General features: G+C 34.3%; 1 protein-coding gene across 2 annotated transcripts; it reads right to left on the bottom strand.

The window, feature by feature from the left end:
• Positions 1-1104: 1104 nt before the first annotated feature.
• On the bottom strand, positions 1105-24155 carry RpL4 (ribosomal protein L4). 2 transcript variants are annotated; one of them, XM_089094627.1, is made up of 7 exons: positions 24131-24155; positions 9987-10164; positions 7357-7602; positions 5126-5349; positions 3743-4014; positions 2697-2872; positions 1105-1255 (listed from the first exon to the last, which is right to left on the bottom strand). In XM_089094627.1, exons 1-7 carry the CDS (start codon positions 24131-24133, stop codon positions 1251-1253), a joined length of 1104 nt encoding a protein of 367 aa, XP_088950753.1. In that variant the 5' UTR covers positions 24134-24155; the 3' UTR covers positions 1105-1250. The 2 variants fall into 2 exon arrangements, with proteins under 2 accessions (XP_088950753.1, XP_088950751.1); XM_089094625.1 differs by having other exon boundaries at positions 24104-24142.
• Between the last annotated feature and the right edge of the window lie 3440 nt (positions 24156-27595).

The following is a 27595-nucleotide window of genomic DNA, read 5'->3' on the forward strand; positions in this document are numbered from 1 at the left end:
TAATTGAAATCAGAGATGCCAAAAAGATAATTATTTTTCTTATTTAAAGTGGAGACAGAAGACAATGATATCAAATTCCCTGGTAAACCATAGAAATATTTTGATAGACCCAGAGCCCCTCATTGGGACTCGTTCATTGTCTTGGGTATTTTGCAATTTCTCATAGGCTACTGGCCTAATTTGGCTTGTGTGTGCTCCCTTTTAATTAGATTCTTTGGACCTTGTTGAATGCCACGGCAAATCTATGACTCAGTTTTCCAACTGTTTTCCAGCAGAGACGGATCTTGTAGAACGGATCTTATGGCCGCTTAAAAAAAAAAAAAAAAAAAAAAAAAAGATTGAAGGGAGGTGAGAGACTTTTACAAGAATATGACAGTTTGGTTGCTACTAGGCGGAGTATCCTATGAAAGTGTACTGTCAATGAGTGGAGAAAGTAAATTTGTAAATTTAAGCTATGATTTGAGACTGATTAAAACATTAATGGTTGCGGTCAACATTGATCGCGCCGGCGGCGCGCACCCACTGCTGTTTTTGGCCCTACCGTCGCCGGTCTTCCCTCATCGGCGTGGCGCCGGGGTCTAGTACCAACACATCTTTTCCACCGTAAAAGATTTCGAAATAATTAAATCATTCTACAGTTCTCCATGGTCCTGGTCAAGTCCTTAAAAAGGTTATAAGTGATTTATAACTGCTTCAATATTGGTTTATTTTTCGTTCCAGTTGCTGCCGAATATGGTAAATAATATTTTTTATAGACTAAATTCTTACTACCAAATATGTCAAGATAGATTTGCTTTTGACTTTTCCTTAAAGGGGCGAATCAAATCCCAAGGCTCATTCCATCAAAACAACCACTCCTCTTGGGTTGTCTGACGGAGTAGCATTAAGAATTTTTAAGTCAATCAAAAAGTGATGGAGAAAATCCACAGAATTTCAGCTTGGCAGCATCATATGAGGAATCCTTCAGTTTTTAAACTATCTAAAAACCATTTTCAGTATTATTAAACAAAAGAATGTTAACAGTCAGCGGTTCCTTCAATATTCCTTTTCACCAGCACAAAGAAAGGATGTTAATAATCTAACGAATCGACCTATTTTAATCTATTCTTTCTTGCTAATTCAACTGCTTTATTCTATCAATGCAAGGATACAACATGCTATAGATATCAAACATTGTATTTCTGACGCAAATATATAAAATACTTCTAAACAGTCGATCCAAGATGGTAGAAGAGCAGTAGAAACTCGAGTCAACCTAGAAAATGCAAACATAACCAACTGTTTGTCTAAAATAAAAATGAACATTCCAATAAGAAACAAAAGAATTACTATAAATCATAAATACTAAGCTTCTTTAAGCTACCTGTGGAAAGGAATTCACCCTACTGCCATAACTAAACAGAAAGGGGCCCCTCAAGGAAAAGAAAGCATAGGAAAAATAAGGTGTTTAGAATGCATGTCAACTGGTTTTTCATGAACGCGGAGCTCCTAGTGGAGGCTGAAGGTCATAAACCCACTCAGACTTATTTGCAGAATAAATATAAAATTGGCCTATACAAGCAAAAAGATCTGACACTTGCACTTTTTTTGGAGTTTTGGCGGAAACACCTAGATTCTACATTAATTGCAATACTCACTAATGATTAAAGCAAAACTTGCACAACCAATATACCATATAAAAAACTAGAGAAATTAAAGTTAAGCTTTAATGAAAAAGACCTCCCGAGAGTTATGCATTTTCCGGTAGTAGAGGGCAAAAAAAAAGAAAAAAGAAAAAAAAAAGCTGGACCCGTATGGTATCAAACAATCCAAGAAAAATATCTTCTGTTGAAGGTGAAGTTCTCATTGGAGTCAATAGATTGCCAATATTTGAAACATTAAGCATGCTTCTTTTGAAACATTAATCAAATTAAACTAATTAGTTTTGCATATTTATTTCCACTGTCCAACATGGCAACAATGACGAAAATATGATACTGTCCGGACAAGAATCTTAGACCAAGCAGGTAGATTTTTAGAAGCGTTTTTTCTAGCAATTCCCCCAAATAAAGATTTTCTTAAAAAGGGACTACCAATCAAGTTTATATTGATTTCAGTTGTACCCTCCCCCCATAGTAATACCTTTCCTAAGAGGAATGAACCAGTTTTCTTATTCAATCTATTTTAAAAGGAAACGCAACTGTTATTTTTAGTGCCGATGTGCAAAAGAATATGTAGCAATTAACATTAGCTTTCTTTATGAGCTGTTATTCACCTGTCTGCGTCCATTTGTTTTGTGGTAAGATGGGAGACTGTAAACCTCTGGTTAAGCTTTTTAAACAATGGTCATTTCAATGGTATATTTTTTTTATTTCACTTGATGTTTGATAAGTTTCAGGCTCTTTTCCAAAATTTCCAAAAATTCATTTCCGAAGCTTAAAAATTTTCATCAGTTGAATCCAGATTAAATTTCACCAATTCCAAATGAGTGTCCATCAGGAAATTTGTTCACCTTGTTAAAATACACTTTTAAAATTTAAAGTACAATGGACCATAGTTTACTCTTTACTCTGCTGCAGCTGTGACTACAACCATGATATTTTGCGAAAATAAGCAGTCGTTTCCATATCATAAGACAGGACCCGAAAATCGAATTTCTTACCCGTTGTTTGTCAATAATAAAAATAAAAAAAATTTAATTTAAGCAATATATTCACCTAAAGCAGTTGTAGGCTTTGACGGCTTCGATTTCTTTTTCCCCCCAACCTTTTGTCTATGACGATTAATTCCAGCAGCCACCTTTTTCTGAACGGCAGCGTAAGGGTTAAGTTTAAGCATCTCTCGACGGTTCGTCAAAGGATTCTTCTTGATTGCTGCTCGACGAACGGTCTTCCTGTAAGATGTTCACGTTTGTTATAATCCATAAAAAAAAATTGAGCAAACTACAAAATTTATGTTTAATCAGAATAGAATTTAAAATCACTGGTTTCATAACCCAATGCTCTAATGAGTATCATCATATCTATATAAAACAGTTATAATTAATTTCAACGTCACTAAGCGGGTTGCAATTACTAATTATCATTCAGGGCCGCTTATCGCGGATGCTAGGTCCACACCTTGTGTAATGGAGAAATCAAATTGTTCAGGAGACGATAAAAACTGATTTGATGGTGCATTTTTTTTTAGATAAAGATACCAAATGATTCTTAAGTTTATAACTTTTTTAAGTTTATAAATCCGATTTAATTTGTGTTAAATAACTTACAAACTAGTTTTCGCATTCAAATAAAAAATATTTGTTTATTATTTACTAAATTTTCAAGCCTTATATTTTAGTACTGCTTCCCATTTATTTAGGCTTAAACAATAAACCTATTTTTATAAACCACATACATGGATACCACCGCCATAATGAATTGCTTGATAAGACACTAGTAAGTATATAATTATCTAAATTCGGCAGAAAAAAACAAAGATTAAAATGTACAGCCAAGGGACGGTCCGAATTAACAGAATCGGAACGCTGTCTCCATAAGAGTTATCTACCTAGATTTCAACCGTTTTTATGCTCACGTATTCGAAACAATCTATTTTCGCATGAAAAAGCCGGGTCGCTACTAAACCGGGACCTAACCTTAAAATACCTTGTTGTTACTGCAAGTCAACAAGGTATCAAACCATTAAAAATTGCTACATTAAACCATAAATCTTTAAAGACCCTGATATGATTAGGAAATCAAATAGAGAATGAAAGTCTTACTTGGGCTTCTTGATCACCCTTTGGATTTCTTCCGACCTCAATAGCCTGACAAGATCTGTAGTGATCATCTTAGGAATGGGGAGATTGTAGCCGGTTTTCTCCTTTGAAAACTGGGCGTAGGTACCATAGATATCATTTAACCTTTTGAAGGCAGACTCAGTCCAGATACAGAACCTACCAACATGACCACCAGGAGCCAATTTAAGGAGGTTCAGGCTATCAACTTTGAGGGTTTCAACACCAGGGATATTTCTGAATGCACGAGTGAGACCCTAAAAAAACAACCATCTGTATTTAGGTAAAAATATGAGATTGAAAAGAAAGGCATACCGATAAATATTTAGTGTGTTATCATCAGTGGTATTAATTGTGCGTTCATTAGATTCACAACCCAATGCTCTGTACCAATATCATCATAGATAACATTTACTGGCAACCTTTCAAAGTCTGACCAGAAAAATAAGGCAAAGCAACATTAAAGACAAAAAAGGATCCATGTTTGGAAACACGTACATACATTAATATTGTTTGTATTGACAATATTGATCTCATCCCTTAGAAATGATCAGACATAAATAAAACAAAAACTATTTTAAGATAGTATGATGTGTTTATTAACATGGTTCTAATCCAAGGGGTGTCCAAAGACACACTTTGTATGCTGGGGTACATCAAATACAGGCCAAAAAAGGCCTACTCCAATAGGATTTTACGTAGAAACATTATTAGATTCTTACAGTAGAAACCTTTTAATTAACTATTGCAAGGTGTCTGATTCTCTACTCATCCGTATAATCATTTTTTTTGAAAATTTGTTTTACATACAGGCGAACGTTCCCATGACGAGTTTTGATCCTCGCACTATGAAAGCAAGCGTTGTCAAAAAGCATTGAAGCAAAATCAAAGATTCCCAGATATCTAGCTAAATTCGAAGAGAAGACTGGAGAGCCATTGACTATTGCTTTTTACATCACCTTTCTAGAATATGAGCACTGACATTGAAGTTATATAGCTTTTTGGCCAAAATATCGAACATCTAATTATATTTAACACACAAAAGAAAACGAGGAGAAGGAAGCATAGAAAACAAGGAATATAGCAAGTAAAATCAGTACAATATACTACAGTCTCTAATAACAATTTTTTTTTTTTTTACAGCAAATTTTAGGTATTTTAAATAGTACACATCAACTAAAATCAATATGTATCGACTCCCTTATTGCGTTCTAAATAGAATTTTAAATATTTAAGAGTTATAAAACAATATTCTAATTAAATAGGGGGAGTCTATGAGAAGGTACACACATTTAACAAATTTATGATTCTTCCTTTGACTTGTATTCTCAGAAAGAGAATTAACTTAAAAAAAAAATAGACACACACCTGGTCTTCGTTATAGATGATAAGGGGTCCTTTCTTCATAAGCCAACGGCGATTCCTAGCTTTACCTTTACCAGGGCGCATGCGACGAGAATTATAAACCTTATCAACATCATTCCATGCTCTTGTTTTTCTTAAGAAATCTACAGCTTCTTTTGTCTTTTGCAGCTCCTGAACTTTGTCAGAAACAACGAAAGGGATTTCAGCAACTTTCTCTATGGCGTGTCCTAAAATATGAAAATCGTAGATTAGTATAGATGCAGTGACTTCAATGACTGATTGCAGTATCTAGCGAGGTTACGAAAAATGACTAATCTCGAATATTTCTTGGGAAGTGATTGTTTACCTCAAGAAGTTAACTCTGTTGAGATTCTAGTTGTAATAGTCTTACTAATACGACTAAGGGCTGGTACTAGCAAAGCCAATACAACTAGTTGGGAGAAGGGTCATAAACCCACATGGAGGATGGACCATGGTCCTTGCTCTCAAATTGGCAAGAGGGTCTTTGAAGTTTTAGAAGACACAAGGAACAAGCATAATTCAAAAAATAAATATATACAAGCAAAACCTAAAATTGATACGTTCAATGTAGCATATCAACTGAAATTAGCTTGTTTTATATCTTGTTAAATAATTTTATTAGTCTGACATTATGTCAAATCTAGAAAAATTCAGTGGTAATTTAATCATAAGCAGACAAAACTTTTTTTCCTTGTACTCTTGCCTCACTAAAAACTAGAAAAAGCAAAAAAAAAACGACAAATATAAGTCAAGAATCTTGTCCTTTAACTCGGCAAATGGCTTTCAATTTCACGGATGTAACACTAAAAATTAGTTGTTTATGCCCTGCAGATTTTGTAGGATATCTACGCTAGAGCACGAGTGTGACCATATTTGTTCTTAATTAAAGCCAATTTGGCAAGTAAAAACTACAACAGAAACAGAAAACAATTCGACTCTTCCGCCACAAAACTAAACGACCAGCTCTAACTTCAAATGGCGGTTTTAACTGATATTTCTTTATTAACCCTTAGTTTCAAGTTAATGAGATAAGAGAAAGGTAGAAATTTACATGCTTTGATCAAGAAACCGAATTGCACAACAAGACCACGCACAAAAGAAGACAGTCATTCAGGACCACTACCTTAGCGTTAAGAGCCAGACGATACTCAATTCTGTCTCACTGGGTGCAGCACTTAACCTGAGCGGCACTGACCAATATATGTCATTCCGCTTAGATCGAGGTAAGTGTAGAACTAGTTACTCCAATAGTCTATACGATTTCGAGATATCGTGTCATGACCTTCATTTCTCAACCAGCAAGACATTATCTCTCCTAATATGCATTGATGATGTTTGTTGCTAAACGAGCAAACGTTTTGCGACGTTAAAATCGTGATTTGTACCAAAAAGCTCTAAAACATACACCTCAGGAAAATATACACCAGACATTGAATCTGTAGCACTTGTGCAACATAGACGTATCCCTCCCGATAGTAATCTCAACAAGATATACTATAGACTAGGGTTCTTTTTTCAATGGGTTGCATCCAACACTGCAACCATAACACAATGGTTGTACCCTTGTTGTACTACTTCGAACCCTTTCTTTCTTTCCTTCCTTTTTAATATTATTACTATTTTTATTATAAGTTTTGCTCTTCGTTTTTTAACCTTTACACCTTTAGTTTTTTCCTTAATTATAAGTTGTTACTATTATTACTAGCATATCAGTGCAACCAAGCCATGACCTCCTACATTTAAGAGCACTTTCTCTTCTTTCCTTCATTCTGGCATTTGCACTCATTATTCTGGAGTAAACAGTTAGAGTGAACTGGGATATTTAAACAAACAAAGAAAACAATTTTGAATCCTTGACAATAATATTATATTCCACTTAGCCATTATAATTTCTTGTTTACTATTGCTCAAACAAGGAACAAAACATAGAGTTATTTGCATACTGTTTTGAACAGCAACAACCTATGGCATATTTGACAAACCTGAAATATTAGTCTTAAATTCCATTGGGTATCAACTAATGCCATCAACTTCAATATTCGCAATCGTAACAAATATCTTAAGGAGGGCCTGTTTTTTTTTTGTTTTTTTTAGCTACAACAATCCCAAGCAGTGACTTTTTCGACCTAAAAGATTATATAGATGTTAATGACATTTAACTAACCCAATTTCCGTTTCTCAAGACAAATAGAGCCAATGGAAATGCAAGTTACCTTTGGCCATAACAAGGGCTGGCAAGCCAGATGCAGCAACAGCTGAGACCATTGCATGTCGCTTCTGAGTGTCATTAATTTTTCTGTGCCACCTTCTCCATGTCTTGGTGGGGGCAAACATACGACCACCACGGCACATGTTACCAAAGGCACCCTGGCCAGATCTATGGGTTCCACCACCTCTTACACGTGGAATACGGGCAACAGCACGACCAGTACCCCAGGATTCAGCACTTGTTTGGTGACCTATAAAAATAGCATCAGATATCAGAGGATAGCTTCAGTACAAGATGAATACACAACTCCACACCAGCGGAAATTACGAATAATTTAAAGTTACATGAAGGTGAAAATTTTCCTGGATAAAACACCAATATCAAACAAAAGAAAAAATCATGTAGCCAAATTGCTTCTTGGGTATAGATTCCAATTTTATAAAGTTTCTGTCTTGGGTCCTCGAGTTGATTGCTTAGGATACTAGTATTGCAATGTAAAAGTAAAAAATATAAAACAAAAGTCAGTACAAACTCTACACATAGCGTTTGATATTAACATAAGGATTAAGACTTGGTTGTACAATACCACCTTCGATAGCATATAATAACTCTTATTATTAGCATGTTATAGTTATTAGCATGAGTGATATACATTTATATAACTAAGAGCAGTCTGACACATTATGCACTTTTGTGGATATCAAACACAACTCGTGAATTATGTAGTTATTGTAGATTTATTTCAGACTTCCATACTGCACTAATTGCCCCACTCAGATAGACTTGATGACATTAAATTTTAATCCAGCTTTCTCTTCTGCAAAATCAGGGTTATGAGGCTGTTTCAAGTTTAAATTCTGAGTTCACAATTCAAAATAATATTTTATAAAATAACTAACACTTATCAGTTCTAATAGCAAATTGGTTTATTTCATTTGTCTGTATCATTATTATCCTTTTCTTCTTTTCACTGACTAGGCATAATTATACTTTTCTAAGCTATCGCATGGTTGCTTTTTGTCTTATATATTCATCAGAAATTTCCATGAAGCTAAGGATCAAAAGAGAAGTTTTCTAACTGACAGGAATAAAAGCCTTAATAGATCAAATAAATTGGGCATCAGTTTGTGTTACCTTCATATTATATAAACTGCCATTATAAATGCAATTTAGAATTAGCTAACATCCAAAATTAGTTCCACCTGACTTTTAATATTGTTAAGTTTCATTGTCAATGACTGCTCTTAAACGCCTAAGGATATACTTTCAAGTAGTATTTATTTCCTTTAAATTTCCAACTCCTTTTAATTGCGGTTCTTTTCAAGACTAATTTCTATTTTTTATTAAGAAAAATTAAAATAGGGCACACGACCAAAGAGGCTAATTCTCTTACTGCTCAAACTAAATTTTACTCTGAGCTTTACTTAGTCAATTTCCTGACAACAACTGAGCAATGAAAAGGAAAATTAATTTACGTCTGCTGATATTAAGTTATATAGTACACGTCCCCCACTCCTCTATGATTGATTGTACCCCTTACTTACCCAGATTCTATTTTATCTATTAAAATTTCCTAACACCAAGAGATCAGTTTAACTTAAGATATGCTAACAATTTTTTTAAAGCCAGATCTATGGTATCATCAAATCATGGGTGATTTGCTTCTCTTCATCCAAATTTCAATTAGAGTTGCAATACAAAACACCATGACTCATGTATCCCATTATTACAGATTCTTTTTTTCAGAATAAGAAGGGCCAACATAGTTATCAAAACAATACCAGGTTAAATTATTTTTTTACCTTCACAATTAGAGTGATTAAGAACTTTTCAACAGTGCAGACTAACTCCATGCTGATGATGACACTAAAAAAAGGAACTTCTGACCAACTTCGTTTGACTTGTTTGGCCATTTCACACTTGAATGGATGAGTCAGGAGCTTCCTAGTCTGATTTTCATGGTTTCTTGTTGTCTAATGTTTTCTTGAATGCTTGAACAAATCAAACAATTCACTGATAGCATTTGCTTTTCTAGTATCTCTGCCAGAACTTTATTCTTTAAGGAACTTCAAGAAACACATGCTTTCTAGATTGCTTTGTCGCACTATGGAACAGTCAAGTGTAATTACAGCAAGGGGCATCCAGTATGGACCATTTACAGAAATGGAGCAGGTTTTACATTGAGGTGCTCTTTTAGCAATTTATATCAGGGCGACTAGCCAATGACGAAATTTATATCAGGGTGACTAGCCAATGACGACTAGATTTATCCAAACTGTTGGCAAGATTAATGTACAACACAATCAATATACTTGTGGACAGAATGATTTACTGGTATACTGAAGGATGGAGATGTGGCATTTCATCTATTTAAATTTTTCTATTGATAAGCTGTTAATATTATTTGTTTAATGTGATTTTAAATGGCAGTAGTGTTTCTTGGCTTTTTTAAATTTTGCAGAAAGGCAAGTGCTGTTACCAAAGAGCTTAGTGTAAGCTGAATATTTGGGGCACTAAAACTTAAGGGGATACCTCAGATTTTTGAATAAATATTATGGCTTATTCCATTTCTGATTGGGGCCCAGGAAGTTCTTAATCCAGCCGCAATAATGACACATCCAAAAAAGGAATTACCTGCTTTTCTGCTCACTGCATATGGCTGACGATGGTTCTTTGACATCTGATCATGGACAAAGTTAACTATATCTGGACGAATTGGAGCCCTGAATATCATTGGCATTTTAATAGTTGTACCAGTGGCTTCATTTTTATCATTGTAGACTGATATAAGTGGTCGACTACAAGCAAGTGACTAGAAGAAAATGAACAAAATAAAACAAGAATAAAAGCAAATGCAAGTATTTTTACATGTAAATTCAGTCACAATTGACTGAATGACAGTTGTAGTATCTTTTTTTGCATTTGACTAAGCTGGATAAAGTTCAAAACCTATTTGGAAATTATTACAATCTTTGTTCAGTCAAATATCAGTTCAGAGCTATATAATCTGGATCATTTTTATAACTATTATATCAAAACCTATGAAGTTCACATGCCCAGAGTGTAGAATTCATGCTACTAGCAGAACAGTTCAACAGTGGTTTCATCCCAACTGTGCAGTCATATCTATTGAGGAGAAATAACAATGTGGTGAGTGGTTATGTTTAAACTGCCAATCCCCTTTCTCTGAATGATTTTCCTGAGCCACTTATAACATCATATTCTCTACTTCTGGCTCTAATCCATACTGCCCACCCAAGTCTATCACAAAATATCTACCCCAAAATCAATTTGGGAAAACCAAGCTTACTACACCCTCCCATAGTGTTGACTGTCACAAGTACAACTTGCAGATCCTCAAGGAAAATACAATTAACAGCTAGAAACGAATTCAACTCAATGAAGCAGCCACCTGTTGATTTGAAAAAAGAAGTTGATGTATTTCGAAATAATCTAAGAAAGGAAAATGATATACCCCAAGAACACCCTTTGGAAATTAAAAAACTGAGTGGAGATATTAATTCCCATTATTCTTATTGCAGCTTTATGGAAGATGAACTTTTAACCCTATAAAATAATCAAGTGACCTTTAGATCAAAAATCTCAAAGTTCAGTAACACTAGCAATTACTATACTACATCCCAATTGAGCTTAAAAATACCTATATTTACTATGGCAATGGGATTAGCTCCTTAATACATGAATAGTTTAATGGTTTCTGGTTTATACATAGATTATCAGGAGATAATGAAGCAAATGTTGTAAGGAATGAACAAGGTTATTGATAAATCATGTACAGATTATGATTTAGTAATTATTTTTAAGAAACTTGTGAAGGATGAAAGAAAAGGAAACATAAGAATAAGCAGAAAAGAGATTGCAATCTGTAACCATTTTAATTGTGGTTTCTACAAGTTCTGTAAGCAGTGTATGTTTTAAAATAGTTGTTGTAATTTTACTTTCAGGTATCTGTATGATAAGTGCAGTTTTGATCACACCCTTATGACTGTTCCTCTCCAAGCATCCAAGAATTTACCAACTGGTTCTGGCCTCCATCCGTCATTTGATGAAATAAACCCTACCCCTTCCCTCTCCTCCACCCTTTTCTCTTTTGCAACACCATCTTGCCTTACCATCCCCTCCTATCAAGAACACTCTCAATTTGACTTCTTTCCAGTTTACCATGAAACCCTTCCTATTCATTTTATCCCCCTTGGCTACCCTACCAATATGACTTGGGTTTGAGAGTTCTTATTTGAAAACATTATTTATTTATTTATTAATACCAAGATACGGTAAGCTTTAACAAGCTTGTCGCACAAAACAATTATAAAAAAGTCTATAACAATGTCAATGACATAACAAAAACATACAGTAACTGAAAACATTGGAAACAATATTACTGAAACATCCAATAACATACCAACTTAACTGAAACATATCTGTTAATAATTGAAACCAACCAAAAAGTAAGCCTACAAAATAACTGTCACACTGTCGCAAATCAGGTAATACAAAAGTAAAGATATTTTCAAAATGGATTGTGATAAGACCCAGTATAGAAATCTCTAGAGGCTAAACTACTTTTGAAAGACTGGACTGTGGTACTTGCAAGAATTTCTGATGGAAGTGAATTCCAAGTCTTCCACACTTGGCTAGTCAAAAAGTTTTGGCCTAATATTTTCTGTGAACATGGTGGATAAATTTTGTGTTGGTGTTGATAGGTACTACTGTATTCTGTAAAAGTGAGTTGGGGTGATATTATCAATATTCCTAACAATGCCAAATGTATTTATTACGTCGGCTCTATCACGTCTGAAGTGGAGAGAAGGCAACTGTAGTCTTTCCATTCTCTGGTGGTAAGGTAGATGACTCAGGTATGGTATGAGTTTGGTGGCCCTACGTTGCACTCTCTCAACCCCTCTCTATCTCTCTTATTAAGGGGATGCCATACTGATGAGCAATACTCAAGTACTGGACGTACAGTGGATACATAAAGTGAGATCAGTGAATGAAGATTACACTTAGAAAAAGTACGCCTTAGACGTAATAATTGGTAATTAGCCTTATGGGTGATGTCTGATACATGTTTATTAAATTTGAGACTTGAATCAAAACAAATCCCAAGGTCATGAACATATTCTACACTTGAAATTAATTTACCAACAACAAAGTAATGGTAATGTTGAGGGAGTCTATGCAATAGTGCACAGCATTGCACTTGGTTTCATTAATGAACATAGAGTTTGCAGTACACCACTGGCCCAGAGCAACCAAATCCTCTTGAAGTAAAGAAATCTCATGTTCACTCATGACAGGCCTGTAGATTTTTACATCATCTGCAAACATTTTTATGGTCAAATTCTAAACAACACCTGGCAAATCATTGATAAAAAGGCAGAAGAGTACTGGCCCAAGAGAACTGCCTTGTGGAACTCCACTTATGACAGACATAGGAACATAGGTGATGACAAAGCATCACCTACTGCAACCTCTTGGGTTCTATTTGTAAGATAATCTGTTATCCATGCTTTAGTTTGTGGGCCTTTACCCTATATTTGACATTTGTTTATCAGAAGTGGAATGGAAATTTTCTCGAATGCTTTGGAAAAGTCAATATAAATACAATCAAACAAAATACCATTATCAGCCATCAATTGAAAATCATGTATCACCTTAAGAAGTTGCGTGTTACAAGATTGTTGTTTACGGAAACCATGCTGAGCAGAATGCCATAAAATATTTTCCTCAAAATGTGCTTGGATTCTACTCACCACAATTTTCTCCATTATACGGCAAAAGATTGATGTATTCAAATTGGTCTGTAATTATTGATATGGGACTTTGAACCATTCTTCTACAATGGCCTAATGATAGTTCTTTTCCAAGCTGAAGGACATTAACCAGAAGAGAGACAAAGATTAAAGAGATATTTGAGTGGTCCAGCAAGCACTGATGCAAGTTCACGTAACATCACATTGGAAAATCCATCAATATCTGGTACCTTTCCCGGATCAAGATTTCGGAGTGTCAAATAAACCTGTTGGACTGTCACATTTATCAATACCTTTTTCAGGAGTAATTGGTTTCTGACGTTTGTTACTTTGTGGAGGGGGCATCACACTGGTAAATAGGCTACTAAACTGGCTATAATTTCAAAACTTCCAATAGGTATGCAGATTCTATAATCAATAATCAAGTATACTGAGGCTACCAAGACTACTAAGGTGAGGGGTAACACAACAAAGTAGAAACATACACTTGTATAGTTAGTACCACCCCACTGTCACAACTGTAGGCTACTAGTAACATAGCCAGCAATAAATGAGGAATAAAAATACAAATAAGCTCACTCTATGGAACTAATCAAAATGTAGGAGAAGAAAACAAACCTTGGCCAATTATCATGTGGTAAGCTGTTATTTTTATGTATAGGCTATTTCTGTTTTTAACTGCTTTTCTTATTTATACAATATGATGATTGTGGTGGCACTATTGATCATATTGGTATTGGTCGTATCGTATCATATTGGTGGCGTATTGATCACATGCTGAAGAAAAGAAAGTAGTTGATAGATGGTAGGACTGTATAATAAATGAAGTACCCTGGAAAACTTGAGCAGCTATAATTCTCCTCTAACTTCCAACATCAATTAAATATTTACTTTAAGCTTCAAACTGTCCAAATTTAAGCTATAATCCTTAAGCCTGTCACTGGGAACTAACCACAATATATTTCATACTTTTCTATAATCCCTTGTTGCTGTTTGACTCTTTGAATGTCACATTTCCTAAATTGTTGTAAATTTCCCAAGTTTTTAGTCACTAATGCTGAAAGTCTTAATTTTGACAAGCTTACTGAACTCAGGTTGTTATCAGAATTAAATCAAACTGATGTCATAGCTGTTACTGAGGTACAGTCCCATGACCTAGGGTCCCTTTTGTCTGTCAAATTATTCAGAATATTTTTTTTTTTTTTTTACTAAGAACCAATTTTACCCCAAAATTATTCCTTGCCCTAGTTTACCTGAGTATGATGAAACCCTTTGGCTAAGTATCAGGCCTAAGTTCTCCCCCATCCCTAAAATATTGATGCAAAACGTAAATTTATCCAGCAATTACAGACTAGTGCTAATATTGTTATTTCTAAATATCCAAATGATGGACTTCTTTTAGTTGGTAATGCCAATGACCTTAAGATGGATTCAATTTGTTCCTATATAGAAGTTAAGCAAATAGTTCAAATACCAACTCCAATGGGAAATGGCTCTCTAGATGTCATTCTAGCTAATATGATTAATTTTTACAGTCCCCCCTAGCTTTACCCCATTGGGTAGGATTTATCATATTTCCTTCCTCTTGTCCCCCTCTTCAAGTTTTAAGCATTCATTCTCAATAACTTACGGTTCTTACTGCCCTCTTCAAAACCCTGGCCTTCTTTCTTTTGGAACATGGTTGAGTACAGAAGATCAGTCCAATAATTACATTTTCATAATCTGATACAAAAAATTGCTACTTTCCACAAAAAGCTAAATGACAAATATCTAATTTATTTCCAGAAGAGATTTCCTAGAAAATGCTCCAGTGATAAACCCTTCATTAATAAACCCAGAAGAGCAATAATTAGAAACAAACTGAATATTTTCAGAAATGGTAAGCTATATGAAGCTAATAAACTAAAAAAAAAAACAATTAAAAGGAAAATAGGTAGGTCTGTTTAATTGTACTACAAAAATAAGGTAAAAAAATCATGTACTAATAAACCAAAAACTTGGAACTCTGAGGTAAAAAAGTTGTATGGCAGGAGTCTAGATCTGCTTAAATTCAACCTACCTGGGATCCTTAAAGTTACTAACAATAATCTTTACATTTACTCTGGCAGGAAGGATGGGGTAGATAGGCAGGAAGTAGGACTTGTGATGAATAATGAAACTGATCAAGTGTTGTTTAATTGGGAGAGGCATTAATAATAAAATTCTACAAGGTCATTTTATAAATATAAGTCCTAGTAATATAGCCCCATGTAGAACTAACTGATGGAGATAGTAGTATTCCAGATAGAAACATGATATTTTATTAGGAAATTTTGATACCCAGGTTGGAGGAAATAGGGATAAATGGTATTCTAGCCTAGGTAAATTTAGTAAGGGAAAGAAAATGGTAATGGTTAAAGACTGCTGCAATTTTGTAGGCATGATGATCTAGTTATAGCCAGTATTTGCCATAAATGTCAATAAGATAACATGGCACCCATATGATGGCAAGATGGCCAACCTTATCATCATATTGAAAACCAGACTGTCAGAACCAATATAAGATATTAGGGTATATAGAAATGCTGTAATTTATATTAAAAGTAGATAACTGATCTAAGGTTAATCTAAAGCTGAAATTTAAGTAGGAAAATGGCTAGTGAAGGTAACAGATGGTGTATTAGGAAGAGAAGTTAGAAACACAGTTAGGAATATTGGTGAAAATGCTTTAAGTTTAGTTTAGTAGACATAACAGTAGCTACAATATTGTGTTGGCACGTTAAAAAATCAAGAGGGCTAAACCATATCATAATGAAAGACAGTATAATATTACTGCAGCACAAAAATCTATGATGTTTATCAAAATACCAGAAGGAAATAGCATTCCAATTGATCAGCAATTTAATTTACAAGATCATGAGGAAATGATTAAAAAAAATACTGAAATGGTAAAAAAAATGTACAGGCTATTCTATTTTGTGGTTTTCATCAACTGGTCATGCAGGATTATTGAAAAAAAGTTATTTCCTTGCAGAAAGTGTTGAAAATGAAAAGGTATTCAGAGGGATACTGAGATTGATGTTGGATTACAGAAATACAAAATTATGGGAGCATTTCAAATAATCCACTAAAAAAGAGAAATATGTATCTCATCCAGTACCAAATAATATCATCAATAGTGTAGACATTTTTTTTTGGGACACAATTTGTGAAGATGTTAACAGTTTTTTATTTTATAATGGCTGATAAAACAAGTGATACAACTTCAAAAGAACAGCTTGTTGTTGTTGTTGTTTGTTTCTATGATAATCCTGAAATAGAAGAAAGATTTCTGAGATTCAACACTGCAAATGACTTGACTGACACAGGTCTTGCAAACAAGATTATTTGATTGGAGTTTGAATTTGACATGAACAAGTTAGTTGGAATTGTCTTTAATGAAGAAAGTAACATGTCTGGTTTGTACAAGGGCAATCAAGCAGACACAAAAGCAGTACCCCCTTGCCATTTACATGCCAAACATGCCCTTGCCAAACATGATATTTTATTAGGAAATTTTGATACCCAGGTTGGAGGAAATAGGGATAAATGGTATTCTAGCCTAGGTAAATTTAGTAAGGGAAAGAAAATGGTAATGGTTAAAGACTGCTGCAATTTTGTAGGCATAATGATCTAGTTATAGCCAGTATTTGCCAGTTATAGCCAGTATTTCATACCTTGCCCTGGAAAAATCTCCAGACTGGATTCAGTTCAAATGCAATAAAGATACTTGCAAGAAGTCATTAGTTTTTTTCCTCCTCTCCCAAAAAAAACAAGTTGTTAGCTTCTGCTCTGCTGCATACAAAAAGCAAAGCTCCTTTGCTTTTGTACCACATGGTGAGTTAAAAGGCATAATAGTGTTGTCACTTTCATTGATACTTGTATGATAACCCCTCTACCACTCAAGCTGTTCACTCATTGATGCATTATAGCTTTTTGTTGTTGGCTTCTCTTAGCTTGTTGTAAGACAAGACAAAGGAAAGTGACAGAATAGATGGAAAATATATAATGTGGGCTATATATTTGCATACTAGGGGGGAGGGGGGTAAAGCATTTGGGCAGCACCCCTACCCCCTAATGAGCAAATATATAGGCCAAATTTGTTTCTTAAGTATTATATTTGTATCTTACTTTGGTATATTACATTAGAATTGAGCATCAGAGAAACATACTAGAAGAATATTAGGTTGGGGGTATATCATACAAGTACCCTTTTATCTAAAATCACATTGACCAGCAAGATAGGGTGGTACTGAAACTCTTGTACACTTGCCAAGGGTGTGAACTTTATCAAGGAGGTAGCCCCTATAGTCCCTGGCTGTGTCCCCTTGAGGAGCTGTAGAAGGGTGAAGAAAAAACTGAAACAAGACTTGAGTGTTCTAGCAACTTGCAATCCATGATAACATCTTTTCTGGAGCTATTCCCTGCAGTTGTTGGGAGTATTAGAGAATTTTGTTGACAACCATTCTTCTCTCTGATCCTTGTTGAAAAAGTAAGTTCAATTCTGCTTTCAACTTCCATTTCTCTACAGAAGAAAAATTCAAATCTACTTTCCAGCTGTAAACATATTGATCTATGCAAGTTTCTACTATAGTTAGCAGAAGTGGATTTTCCTTCAATTTAAGGAAAAACTGTTGACAGCTGAAAGTGTTGGGACATCAGCCTCAATACCATGGCACCATCATCAGTCATTCCCCTCTTCTAACACTTTTGTTTTTACAAGTACTTTGTCTTTTTCTGATACCTTAAGCAGCTATATGAAAAACTCAACAAGATTTCTCAACCACTGAGCAACATCATTTTAACTTCACTGCAACTGATTCTCTTAATCAAAGGTTTATGATAAAGCCAATACTATAGAAAACCTGTGTAACAAAGAACCCATGATATAACTAGAAATATTTTATCACAGTCATAGCCTGTATGGGACCATCACAGGGGGGGGGGGGGAGTGCATAAAATAAGGAACCTAATGGTACTAGCCTACTTTTATTGACATGCTTCCTTCAGGAAGGCCATAGCTAAGCACTATTACCAGAAATCTTCACAAGGTGATGGCAAAGAATTTGTGACACAAACTCTGCACAAACTTCATTGTCTGCAAGGGTAAATATTGGCAAATAAGATTACATGGTTGATGTGGGGACAAGCTGAGCAAAATATTCAATGCTGTTTTATGCTCCTGAAGGATATAATAATTGTTTTGTTCAAAAATCCAATTCAAATCCCTTAAATCAACCCTAAAGTGACACCAAAATTGTTTATTTTTGGCACAAGAAATGGTCAGGAAAAGTGGTTAAAAGCATACCCAACAATTCTATTCAAGTTGTATATTCAACAGGTATTGATTATAGACTATTTAATTCAATAAACTTAACAAGAATTGTAGTACTTGCACAGTAAGTAATCTCAGATATATATTGATTATCTGATTATATTAATCCTTAGATTGCTTCTAGCTACAATTTTAAGGTAATTAAGATGTATCTTTCACAACATGGAAAATAGGCTTCCAATCTTGTACATGATGTATATGGGTTTAGATAGTTAGGATAACTGATTATTAGAACTAGGCTAGTTGGGAGTGGCTGACTATAATCTTGGTAAATTTGGGTTTTTAACCTTTAAATTTAGAAAATATACCTCAAGTTTAGCCTATTTAAATACAATTATTCAGCTTCACAAAACTTGTCTTGGATTAAATTTTTCCAAAATTGAGCCTATCAGTGAGTTAGACACTTTTCATAACTTTTAGACCCTGCATCAAAGATTGGACTGTATTTTCTAAGATTAGACTCAATCTTTAACATATGTCCAAGATTATATTACACTAGACAAGCTAGCCTACTTTTTGTTATCTAGGAAAAGGGTCAGGTTAGGAAAATGAAGCTTTCAGGGATGAATCTACAAACAAAAATATTTCCTTAGAAGGTATTTTAAAGCATCAATCTCTTCTCCTTCCTCTGGAGAGCACTGACCTCTCATAACCTTTAAAATCCCTGTGTTATAAAAGTATAACCTTGCAAATTAGATCTTCTGGGTAAAATTCTACTTTAGCTACTTTTGGCTATCTTGGAGAAGGGCTAAATTAGGAAAATGGAACTTTCAGGGATGGGTCTACAGGCTAACATGTGTCCTGGGAAGGCATTTTGATGTACCTACCTCCACTCCTTCTCCATCTAAGGGTCATGACCTTTGAAATTGGTGTATTATAAAAGTGAAACTTTGCAAAATAGATCTTCTGCTTAAATGAAGTACAACAAAATTGTTTTCAGCTTCACAACTTTGCTTAATCCCAATTTATAAGGTTTAAAAGATATGCAAATACATTTCCAAAATTTTGAAAAATGGCTTTAAATTCTACTCAAATAACAGGAATTGCATTTTCAGAACTAAAACCAGAGAAAAAGAAACTAATAACTGAAAATTACCTGTCATGTAGGCAAATTTCAGGACCCTTTTGAGAGAGAAGGGATGGGGGTAGGTACTTCAAAATATCTTCCCAGGACATCAAATCAGAAGAAGATTGACATAGCAGCTTAGCAATACCTTTCTGGAGTATGTTTGGTACTTGTCTAGAATCTTGTAGTCATGTGAGAAAGGCCAATTATGCAACATGAAAAACAGGTTTTCTCTGCCTTGTGATGTGTTGCTCATTCCATGACAGAGATTTAAACTTTAGTTTTTTTTTAGGTTGAACAGGCAAAAAAAGGTACCAAGGTTAGGTTACATATTTACCCCCCCCCCTATGCACAAATACATACCCCAAATTTGTTTCTCAACAACTATATTTTATCCTATTTAGTTTTATTTCATTAGCATTAATGAAACTTCACTTCTCACATGACTACTGGATTCTAGACAAGTACTGTATGCTTTTTGGCCCTGGATTCATTACTGGAAGTTCCATTTTCCTGACCTAACCACTGTCCAAGATAGCAAAAAGAAGCTCATCTAGTATTTTACCTACATTTTTTGAAATGAGGGCCTGTTAGGCCTACACATCCCACAAAAATTTCCCTTTTTTGTGAAAAAGCAGAATTACAACAAATAATGGGCTAAGCATTTGAGAAACAAATTTACCTCTACAGTCAGAATTGCATCCTTAATCCAGATTTAACATTCATTTGCATTAAAAGTTAACTTAATAAAACTACTTTAGCCACTTGGCTATCTTGAAAAGGGGTTAGGTTAGGAAAATGAAACTTTCAGGGATGGGTCTACAGGCTACAGTATGTTCTAGGAAGGTATTTTGAATACCTACCTCTACTCCTTCTCTCTAGAGGGTCCTGACCTTTAAAATCTGTGTGTTATGACAGTGAAACCTTGCAAAATAGATCTTCTGCTTAAATGAAGTACAAAAACATTGTTTTCAACTTCACAAGTTTGCTCAATCCCAATTTATAAGGTTTTAAAGATATGTAAAAACATTTCCTAAATTTCGAAAAAGAACACTGATATGGCTTAAAATTCTACTCAAATAATAGGAATGTATTTTCAGAACTAAAGCAAGAGAGAAAGAAACTAGTGACTGTAAAATTAATGTAAAATGTTGTTTTGTCATTTTTTAAGACAATCTAGAGAGGAGAGGTAGGCACATCAAAATACCTTCCCAGGACATACTTCAGCCTGTAGAATCACCCCTGAAAGTGGTAAAATTTTTACAAATTGTATTGACTTACAAATAAAGTGAATATACTGCTCAATGCTCTTTCCAAGTATAATAATCATTTCTGTCATAAATGAATTTTACCCCCACCCCTATATATACAAATTCAGGGTATATATTTGCACAATAGGAGTGGGGGGGGGCAAATTTTATTTCTGATGTAAGCCTAAATGGTAGGTAAGTTTAAACATTACCCTCACCCCCTAGTGTGCAAATATATACCCTGAATTGGTATATAGGGGTGGGGGTAAAATTCATTTCTGACAAAAATAATTAGGCCTATTATATTTATAAAGAGCATAAAAAAGCCATTGAGTGGTATATTCACTTTATTTGTAAGTCAATAATATGATGGTAAAGTTCTACCAAATCTTATTTTTGAGTTAGGAATAAAGTGAATACACCTTTTGATGCCTTTTTTTATGCTGATTAAAAATATGATAATCATTTATATCAGAAATGAATTTTAGCACCCCCCCCTATATATACTAATTCAGGGTTAGGTTGTAGAAATATACACCCTGAATTGGCATATATAGGGGGAGGGGGGCTGAAATTCATTTCTGATAGAAATGATTACTATATTCATAATCAGCATAAAAAAAGGCGGTAATTGTTTAGCCTTGTGACACCTGATAAGGAGACATGTTAAGAAAACAATTCTTACTTTAAAATATACATAATGATCCTAGTTCTTATATTATCCAACGGGAGAACCTTTATCATCAAGTCTTTCCTCGAAAAATCCTTCTTTCTCAAGCTTAAAAGAAAATGTTTTCAAAACCCATGATAAAAGTACCATGTTGCTTAAGTCTTTTTAAATTTCTGCTGTAAACTGCCGCCAAATAAGTTGTTTTATAGATAGCATTTAGCACGTCTGTCAAAAAACGTGTTTAAAGAAAAAGTAGTGGTAAATTGAAATTATAGAAATTGTGAATTCTGTTTTAAATCATGCCATTAACAAAAAATTTATGTGTTTCATGTGACATTAAAATTATGTCTTTTAGACTAAACCATCAAGGTGAAGGTGCTGTACAGCAATTATTTATAAATCATAACATTTTGCCAACTAAAATGTTTTGCCCTCATTGTCATATTGAATGCTATTTTCATGAATTACAAAATGGATTCCGATGTAGTAAAACAAGAATGGAGCAACATGGACATAACATTATTAAAAAAAAGTGCACTTTTACTCAAAGTATTAATAAAGGGACTTGGTGCGAACAAGCAAACATATCATATCAACAAATAGCAGAGATTATGGTGATTTTTTGCAATTTAGATAGAGGAGCTCATATTCAGCAATTTATGGTTGATGAAATTGGCATATCATCAGCAACTGCTGTTGATTGGCATAATTTTTGTCACAAAATATGCATTGACTTTATTGACAAACACAGTTCTAAATTGGGTGGTCCTGGAAAAAGTTGAAATAGATGAAGCAAAGATAGGGAAAAGAAAATACAATAGGGGACGCTATATTGAAGGACAGTGGGTGTTTGGAGGTATTGAGACACTAGAAATTTTTTTTATTGTTCCCGTTCCTGACCAAACTGCCAACACTCTACTAGAAATTATAAAAGAGTGGATACATCCAGGTACAACTATAATTTCTGATTGCTGGAGCTCATATAATAGATTAGGCATGCAAGGTTTTCAACACTTAACTGTCAACCATTCATTGAATTTTGTGAACCCTGTGACCGGGGCCCACACACAAAATATTGAACGTCTATGGTATTCAATGTGAGAAGTGATTCCCAAATACGGGAGATTGGACAAACATATGCTTGGATATCTTGCTGAATTTTATTGGAAAACCTTTTTTCCCAATAAAAGGGCCAGACTGCATTATCTATTGCTACAGGCTGCTGAACTATACAAACCAGATACTCATCATCCAGATCAAAGTTTACCTGGCACTAGTCAAGGCACCACCCAATAAAAATCAAATTTTCTCATCACAAGTGTCTCTATTTAATCATCTGTCAAATCATAATTTAATCATCTGTATCATGTGATCATTATAAATTAATCACCTATTCAATTCCCTCTGATTGTGAAACTGCTAGATCATCCTAGAATCAAAAAAGGTAATTTTTATATTATTTCATTTCTTTTCAATTCTGTGCATTTCTTGTATTTTTGCCACTGCTCATTAAAAAAACAGTATTTTCACCAGTGCTCATTAAAAAAAAATTCCATGCATCTTTTGTAACCTAACCTAACCTGATAACTTCAATTAAAAATCAAAGGATTTTTTATATTATTTCATTTCTTCTCAATGCCGTGCATATTTTGTATTTTCAGTTTTTAGCCGAAAATACAACATTTTGATTTTCACCACTGCTATTAATATTTTTTATTTACACCACTGCTATTCGCCCTTTGCCACTGCTCTTTAAAAAAAAAATATTAAAAAGACCAGAATGAACGCTATCTATAAAAGAACTTATTAGGTGGCAATTTAAAAATACTTCAGCATTGAATTTTCAACGTTGTGATATTTGGAAACTTTCTCTTTTGAGGATTTTTAGAGGAAAGACTTGATGGTAAAGGTTCTCCCATTGGATTATGTAAGAACTAGGATCATTATACATATTTTAAAGTAAGAATTGTTTTCTTATCATGTCTCCTTATCAGGTGTCACAAGGCTAAACAATTACCAAAAAGGCATTGAGTGGTATATTCACTTTATGCATAAGTCAATAATATGATTTGGTAGAAATTTACCAATATGATTTGGTAAAAATTTATGCTGAAAGTTTCATTTTCCAAATTTAACCCTTTTCCAAGATAGCAGTAGCTAAAGTAGAATTTTACCATGAACTTCACCTCCACCCCAATATATACCAAATCAGGGTATATTCTAATTGACAGAATATATATGCACAATAGAGGCAGGGGGGGGATAAAGCTCATTTCTTGTGCAAATGAATGTTAAATTTGGATTCAGGATGAAATACTGACTATAGAGGTAACTTTGAACTTCACCACCACCCCCTAATGTGCAAATATATAGGCCTATGCTGAGTTGGTATACATTGAGATAGGGGTAAAGTTCATTTCTGACACAAGTGAATACTAAATTTGGAATCAGAATGCAATTCTGACTATCTAGGTAAGTTTATTTCTTACCTACCTTGATAGGCTTGTCTGTTAATAAACCAAAAAAACCTTTACCATGAACTTTCTTTTCCACAACCTAAGCAAAAACTACAAAACATTACAGTCTTATTTAAATTTAGCTCTATAAGAAGTTTGATTAAAAAAAGAGACAAACATACAAAATTTAATATACTAAATTTTACTACCATTTTTGCTGCTTTAGCCTATTCCCTAAACGTAAAATTTGATGCATAGTTGTCAAAGACAAAGTTTAAAAATACGAAGCCATAAAAACAAAAAAGTTAGTGCAATGAAAGAATTTTTCTGCCATCTATTGTCTACAAGTTCCCCAGTCTTTTGTATTGTTTGTTAATGGAAGTTGGCAAATGAGCCTCACGTTGAATAAACTTATTATAAGTGATATATGAAATCTTTAATTGTTTAAACAAAAGTACTTATTGAAACCTACCAACCAAGATTACTGAAAAATTCTAGCGAATCGTGGATAACAGGTTAAAGTGAATTGAATTCACTTTAGAAATTCTCCGCAATTTTGTATTTATTAATGTCATGAAGAAAAAAACGTTTAACATGAATTTTCTTTTCAATAAAGTGTAAATGATGTACTAGTCCTTGCAAGGCAATAGAGGTCGTTAGCTCAAATCCTGTTTGCGGTAGTTTTTTTGCTATATAGAACTTTTGATGGATTTATACATGGAATGTTAATCAAATAAATGGATGAAATAATTGCCACTAGGCATGTGCACTGTTTTTTTTTTATTTCTTGAATGCTATATTTGTTTTAAAATAAAAGTGTTCTGATTCTAATCCAAAAATATGCATAATGTTTGTTTTTAATTACATTGAAGCAATACTGACCACCATCATTATACAACTTTGAGCATAAACAAATTTTAATCGACTACTCCCCTTAACATGTCTGAAAGGTTCGACTCAGTACCTTAAGCGTTCCTGAGATATGGGAGAGAAAAAAACTATATACGTAGCTTTTTTCGGCACAAATTCAGCAGCTCAGTGGGCAAACGAGAGCGGTACAAAACAATACACTTTGCGCGAGATTTTCAAAACTAAGTATCATGGACAACAAAAGTAAACTGCAGTTTATCAATAAACGTATCATTGTTCTCAATTTATTATTTAGTTCTTTTATTATCATTATTAAGTTCTTTGATCATTAAATTTTTCATTTCTTTCTAAATTTTTATTCCATTAAAAAAAATTCCAATTAAGTTTAAAATTCTTTCATTATTAAACTATGAAGTTTTGTTCTTATTATACATTTAATTATTATTACTTAGCTCTTTGATGTTCCTGTTGAAGAGAAGGAAACCATTAATGATTTTTTTTTTGTATTATCACAATGAAATTCGGTGCCGTTTTTGTAAATTGGCATCGAAAACTAGAAAATTTTTCCTGCTCGAATTGCTACCGTTTTCCTTTTACTTCAGGGTCAATTTGATAAATCGGTGCCGGAAAAAGCTACCTGTGTCAGCCTGTGTCTAGAAAACTTTTGCTTCTCGAATAGCTACCGTTTTTCTTTCATTTCGGTGTCAATTTGAAAAATTGGTGCGGGAAAAAACTGCCTCTGTCAGGCCCTTAAACTTTTCTAACAACCTTGGATATATACAGTGTCTTTTGATTTAGTTCAACATTTCCCTAAAAATTCCCTAATAGTCTTAACTTAATACCCTTGGCCATTCCTTAGGTAATATAAATACGTTGTATTGACCATCTGGATGCACGCAGTATCTTTTCATGTAACTCAACTTTCCCTCAACACACCCTGACAATTTTAATTTAATACTCTCAGACATTCCTTAGATATTGCAGATATGCCCTTTTGACAACCTGGAAGTGCCCTAGAAGTTTCAATTTAATAAATTTAGCCATTCCTTAGATACAATAGATATGTACTTTGACAACCTTAGATGAATCTATTGTCTTTTGATTTAGGTAAACATCCCCAACAGCAAGGCCTGAAATCCCCAAAATAATACTCTTAGTTATTCTTGGGATATTGCGCGGATACCCTTTTAAAAATATAGACACACAGAGTGTCTTTTGGATTTAGTTTTATAACCCCCATCTTCTCCTGAAAGTTTCAACTTAATATCCTACTCTGTTACTGAGATATTGCATTAGTGCTCCATGAATGCACTTAACCTCTTTTGACTCAGCTCAGTAGTTGTAGGAAGATCGTGCGTGGCTGCATTGGTCTCAGGCGGCTTGGTACTTCAGTGAGTTTTTAGTAGTATTAGGAGCAATAATAGCAGTCGTGCTAGCAGTTGTAGCTTTAGCATTGTCACAAGTCATTGCAGTAAAAGTAACCATCGGAATCACAGTCAAAATTAGTCGCAGTCACATTTATAAGCAAGGGAAATTGTTAGTAGTCGCAGTTGGAGTAAAAAAATTGCAATAGTTAGTAGTTTTAGTCACAATCGCACGTGGTCGTAGTTGTTGCAAATAGTATTAGAAATGGTCAAAACTTATTGTAGTTACAGATATAAATAGTCGCAATCGTGAAGATCCGTAGTCGCAAGTAGCTGCTGTAATCGCAAGTAGTTGCTGTAAAAAGTGTCGTAATAGAAAGAAGTGACAGTCTTAAATGGTTGCAGTCGTAGTCGCAAGCTGTCAAAGTCTTAGTCTCAAGTAGTCACAGTCGCAAAAAGCTGCAGTCATATTCACAAGTAGTTGTAGTTGTAGGTAGCCGTAGTCACAAGTGGTCACAGGCTTAGTCGTATGTAGTCGTAGTGGCAGTGTGGAGTCGTCGCAGTCACGAGTTGGTGTAGTTGCAACTGTACGTAATTGCGGTCATTGAGCCAGTTCTTACAGCGCAGGACTAAAGAGCTACGTTTGATAGTGGGGAAAAAGTGCTTTTTGAAGATATTCGTAATGTAGAGTCAGGATCATTTAGACCTAATTATTTCGACGTTCAAGCTTTGCAATTCCTTCATTGTTGTATCTCAGTCACCGTTATTGTCATTTGAAGTGACTCATTGCTGTTCACCTAAATATGTCAGTCTCAGTAAATCTATTGTTTTTTGCCTGTGTTTATTTCATTTTATATGTCTATATCTAGCCTAATGACAGCTAATTAGTTCGCATGTCTCCAAAGGCACGTTCCCAAGGAATCGGATCCTCAGATAGCTCGAAGAGAAGAGGTCACATTATATGGCTACACATGTTATTTTCTCTCAATAATTGAGGGTGGCGCGGTTATAAATTTACTTCACTCCCCATTGTTGTGGCGCAGGGCTCGATGGCACAATCTTTGGCGCTATAAGCGGCACTATCAAAGAACTTATAAGGTGTAAGTTCGCAGTTTTAAGGTATAATTTTAGACTTGACGCGATCAATCTTCATTACCGCTATTAGGACGGCCATAAGACTTTTATTGCTACAAATGGCACGGTCGGAAATTGGAGGGAAACTTGCGAACTAATTACGCTATAAAACTTTATAATTTGAATTTAATTATTGGAGAGATACAGACATATAAGTAAACTGATTAGGCCTATTGCGGCTAAGCTACTACAGGAAAACCCTTCAGATATGTCATAGGAGATAATAGCCTCCCCCAAAATAGGTTAAGCGAAAAAATACATTTATTTTGAATTGATTCCAAAAAAAAATGGCGGACGACCATAACG

This window comes from Artemia sp. Qi Xiang Cuo, chromosome 9 (genome assembly GCF_049724085.1).
Source record: "Artemia sp. Qi Xiang Cuo chromosome 9, ASM4972408v1, whole genome shotgun sequence".
Taxonomy (NCBI): domain Eukaryota; kingdom Metazoa; phylum Arthropoda; class Branchiopoda; order Anostraca; family Artemiidae; genus Artemia; species Artemia sp. Qi Xiang Cuo.

What these genes read in the sequence shown, in the direction of transcription:
- RpL4 (XM_089094625.1), bottom strand. Translation starts at nt 24,133, where the DNA reads ATGGTAGTAAAATTTAGTATATTAAATTTT. An exon ending in AATTTAGTATATTAAATTTT is followed by an intron (nt 10,165 to 24,103) that starts GTATGTTTGTCT and finishes ATTTTCTTCTAG; the next exon opens with TCACTTGCTTGTAGTCGACC. An exon ending in TCATCTATAACGAAGACCAG is followed by an intron (nt 4,015 to 5,125) that starts GTGTGTGTCTAT and finishes TTGTTTTTTTAG; the next exon opens with GGTCTCACTCGTGCATTCAG.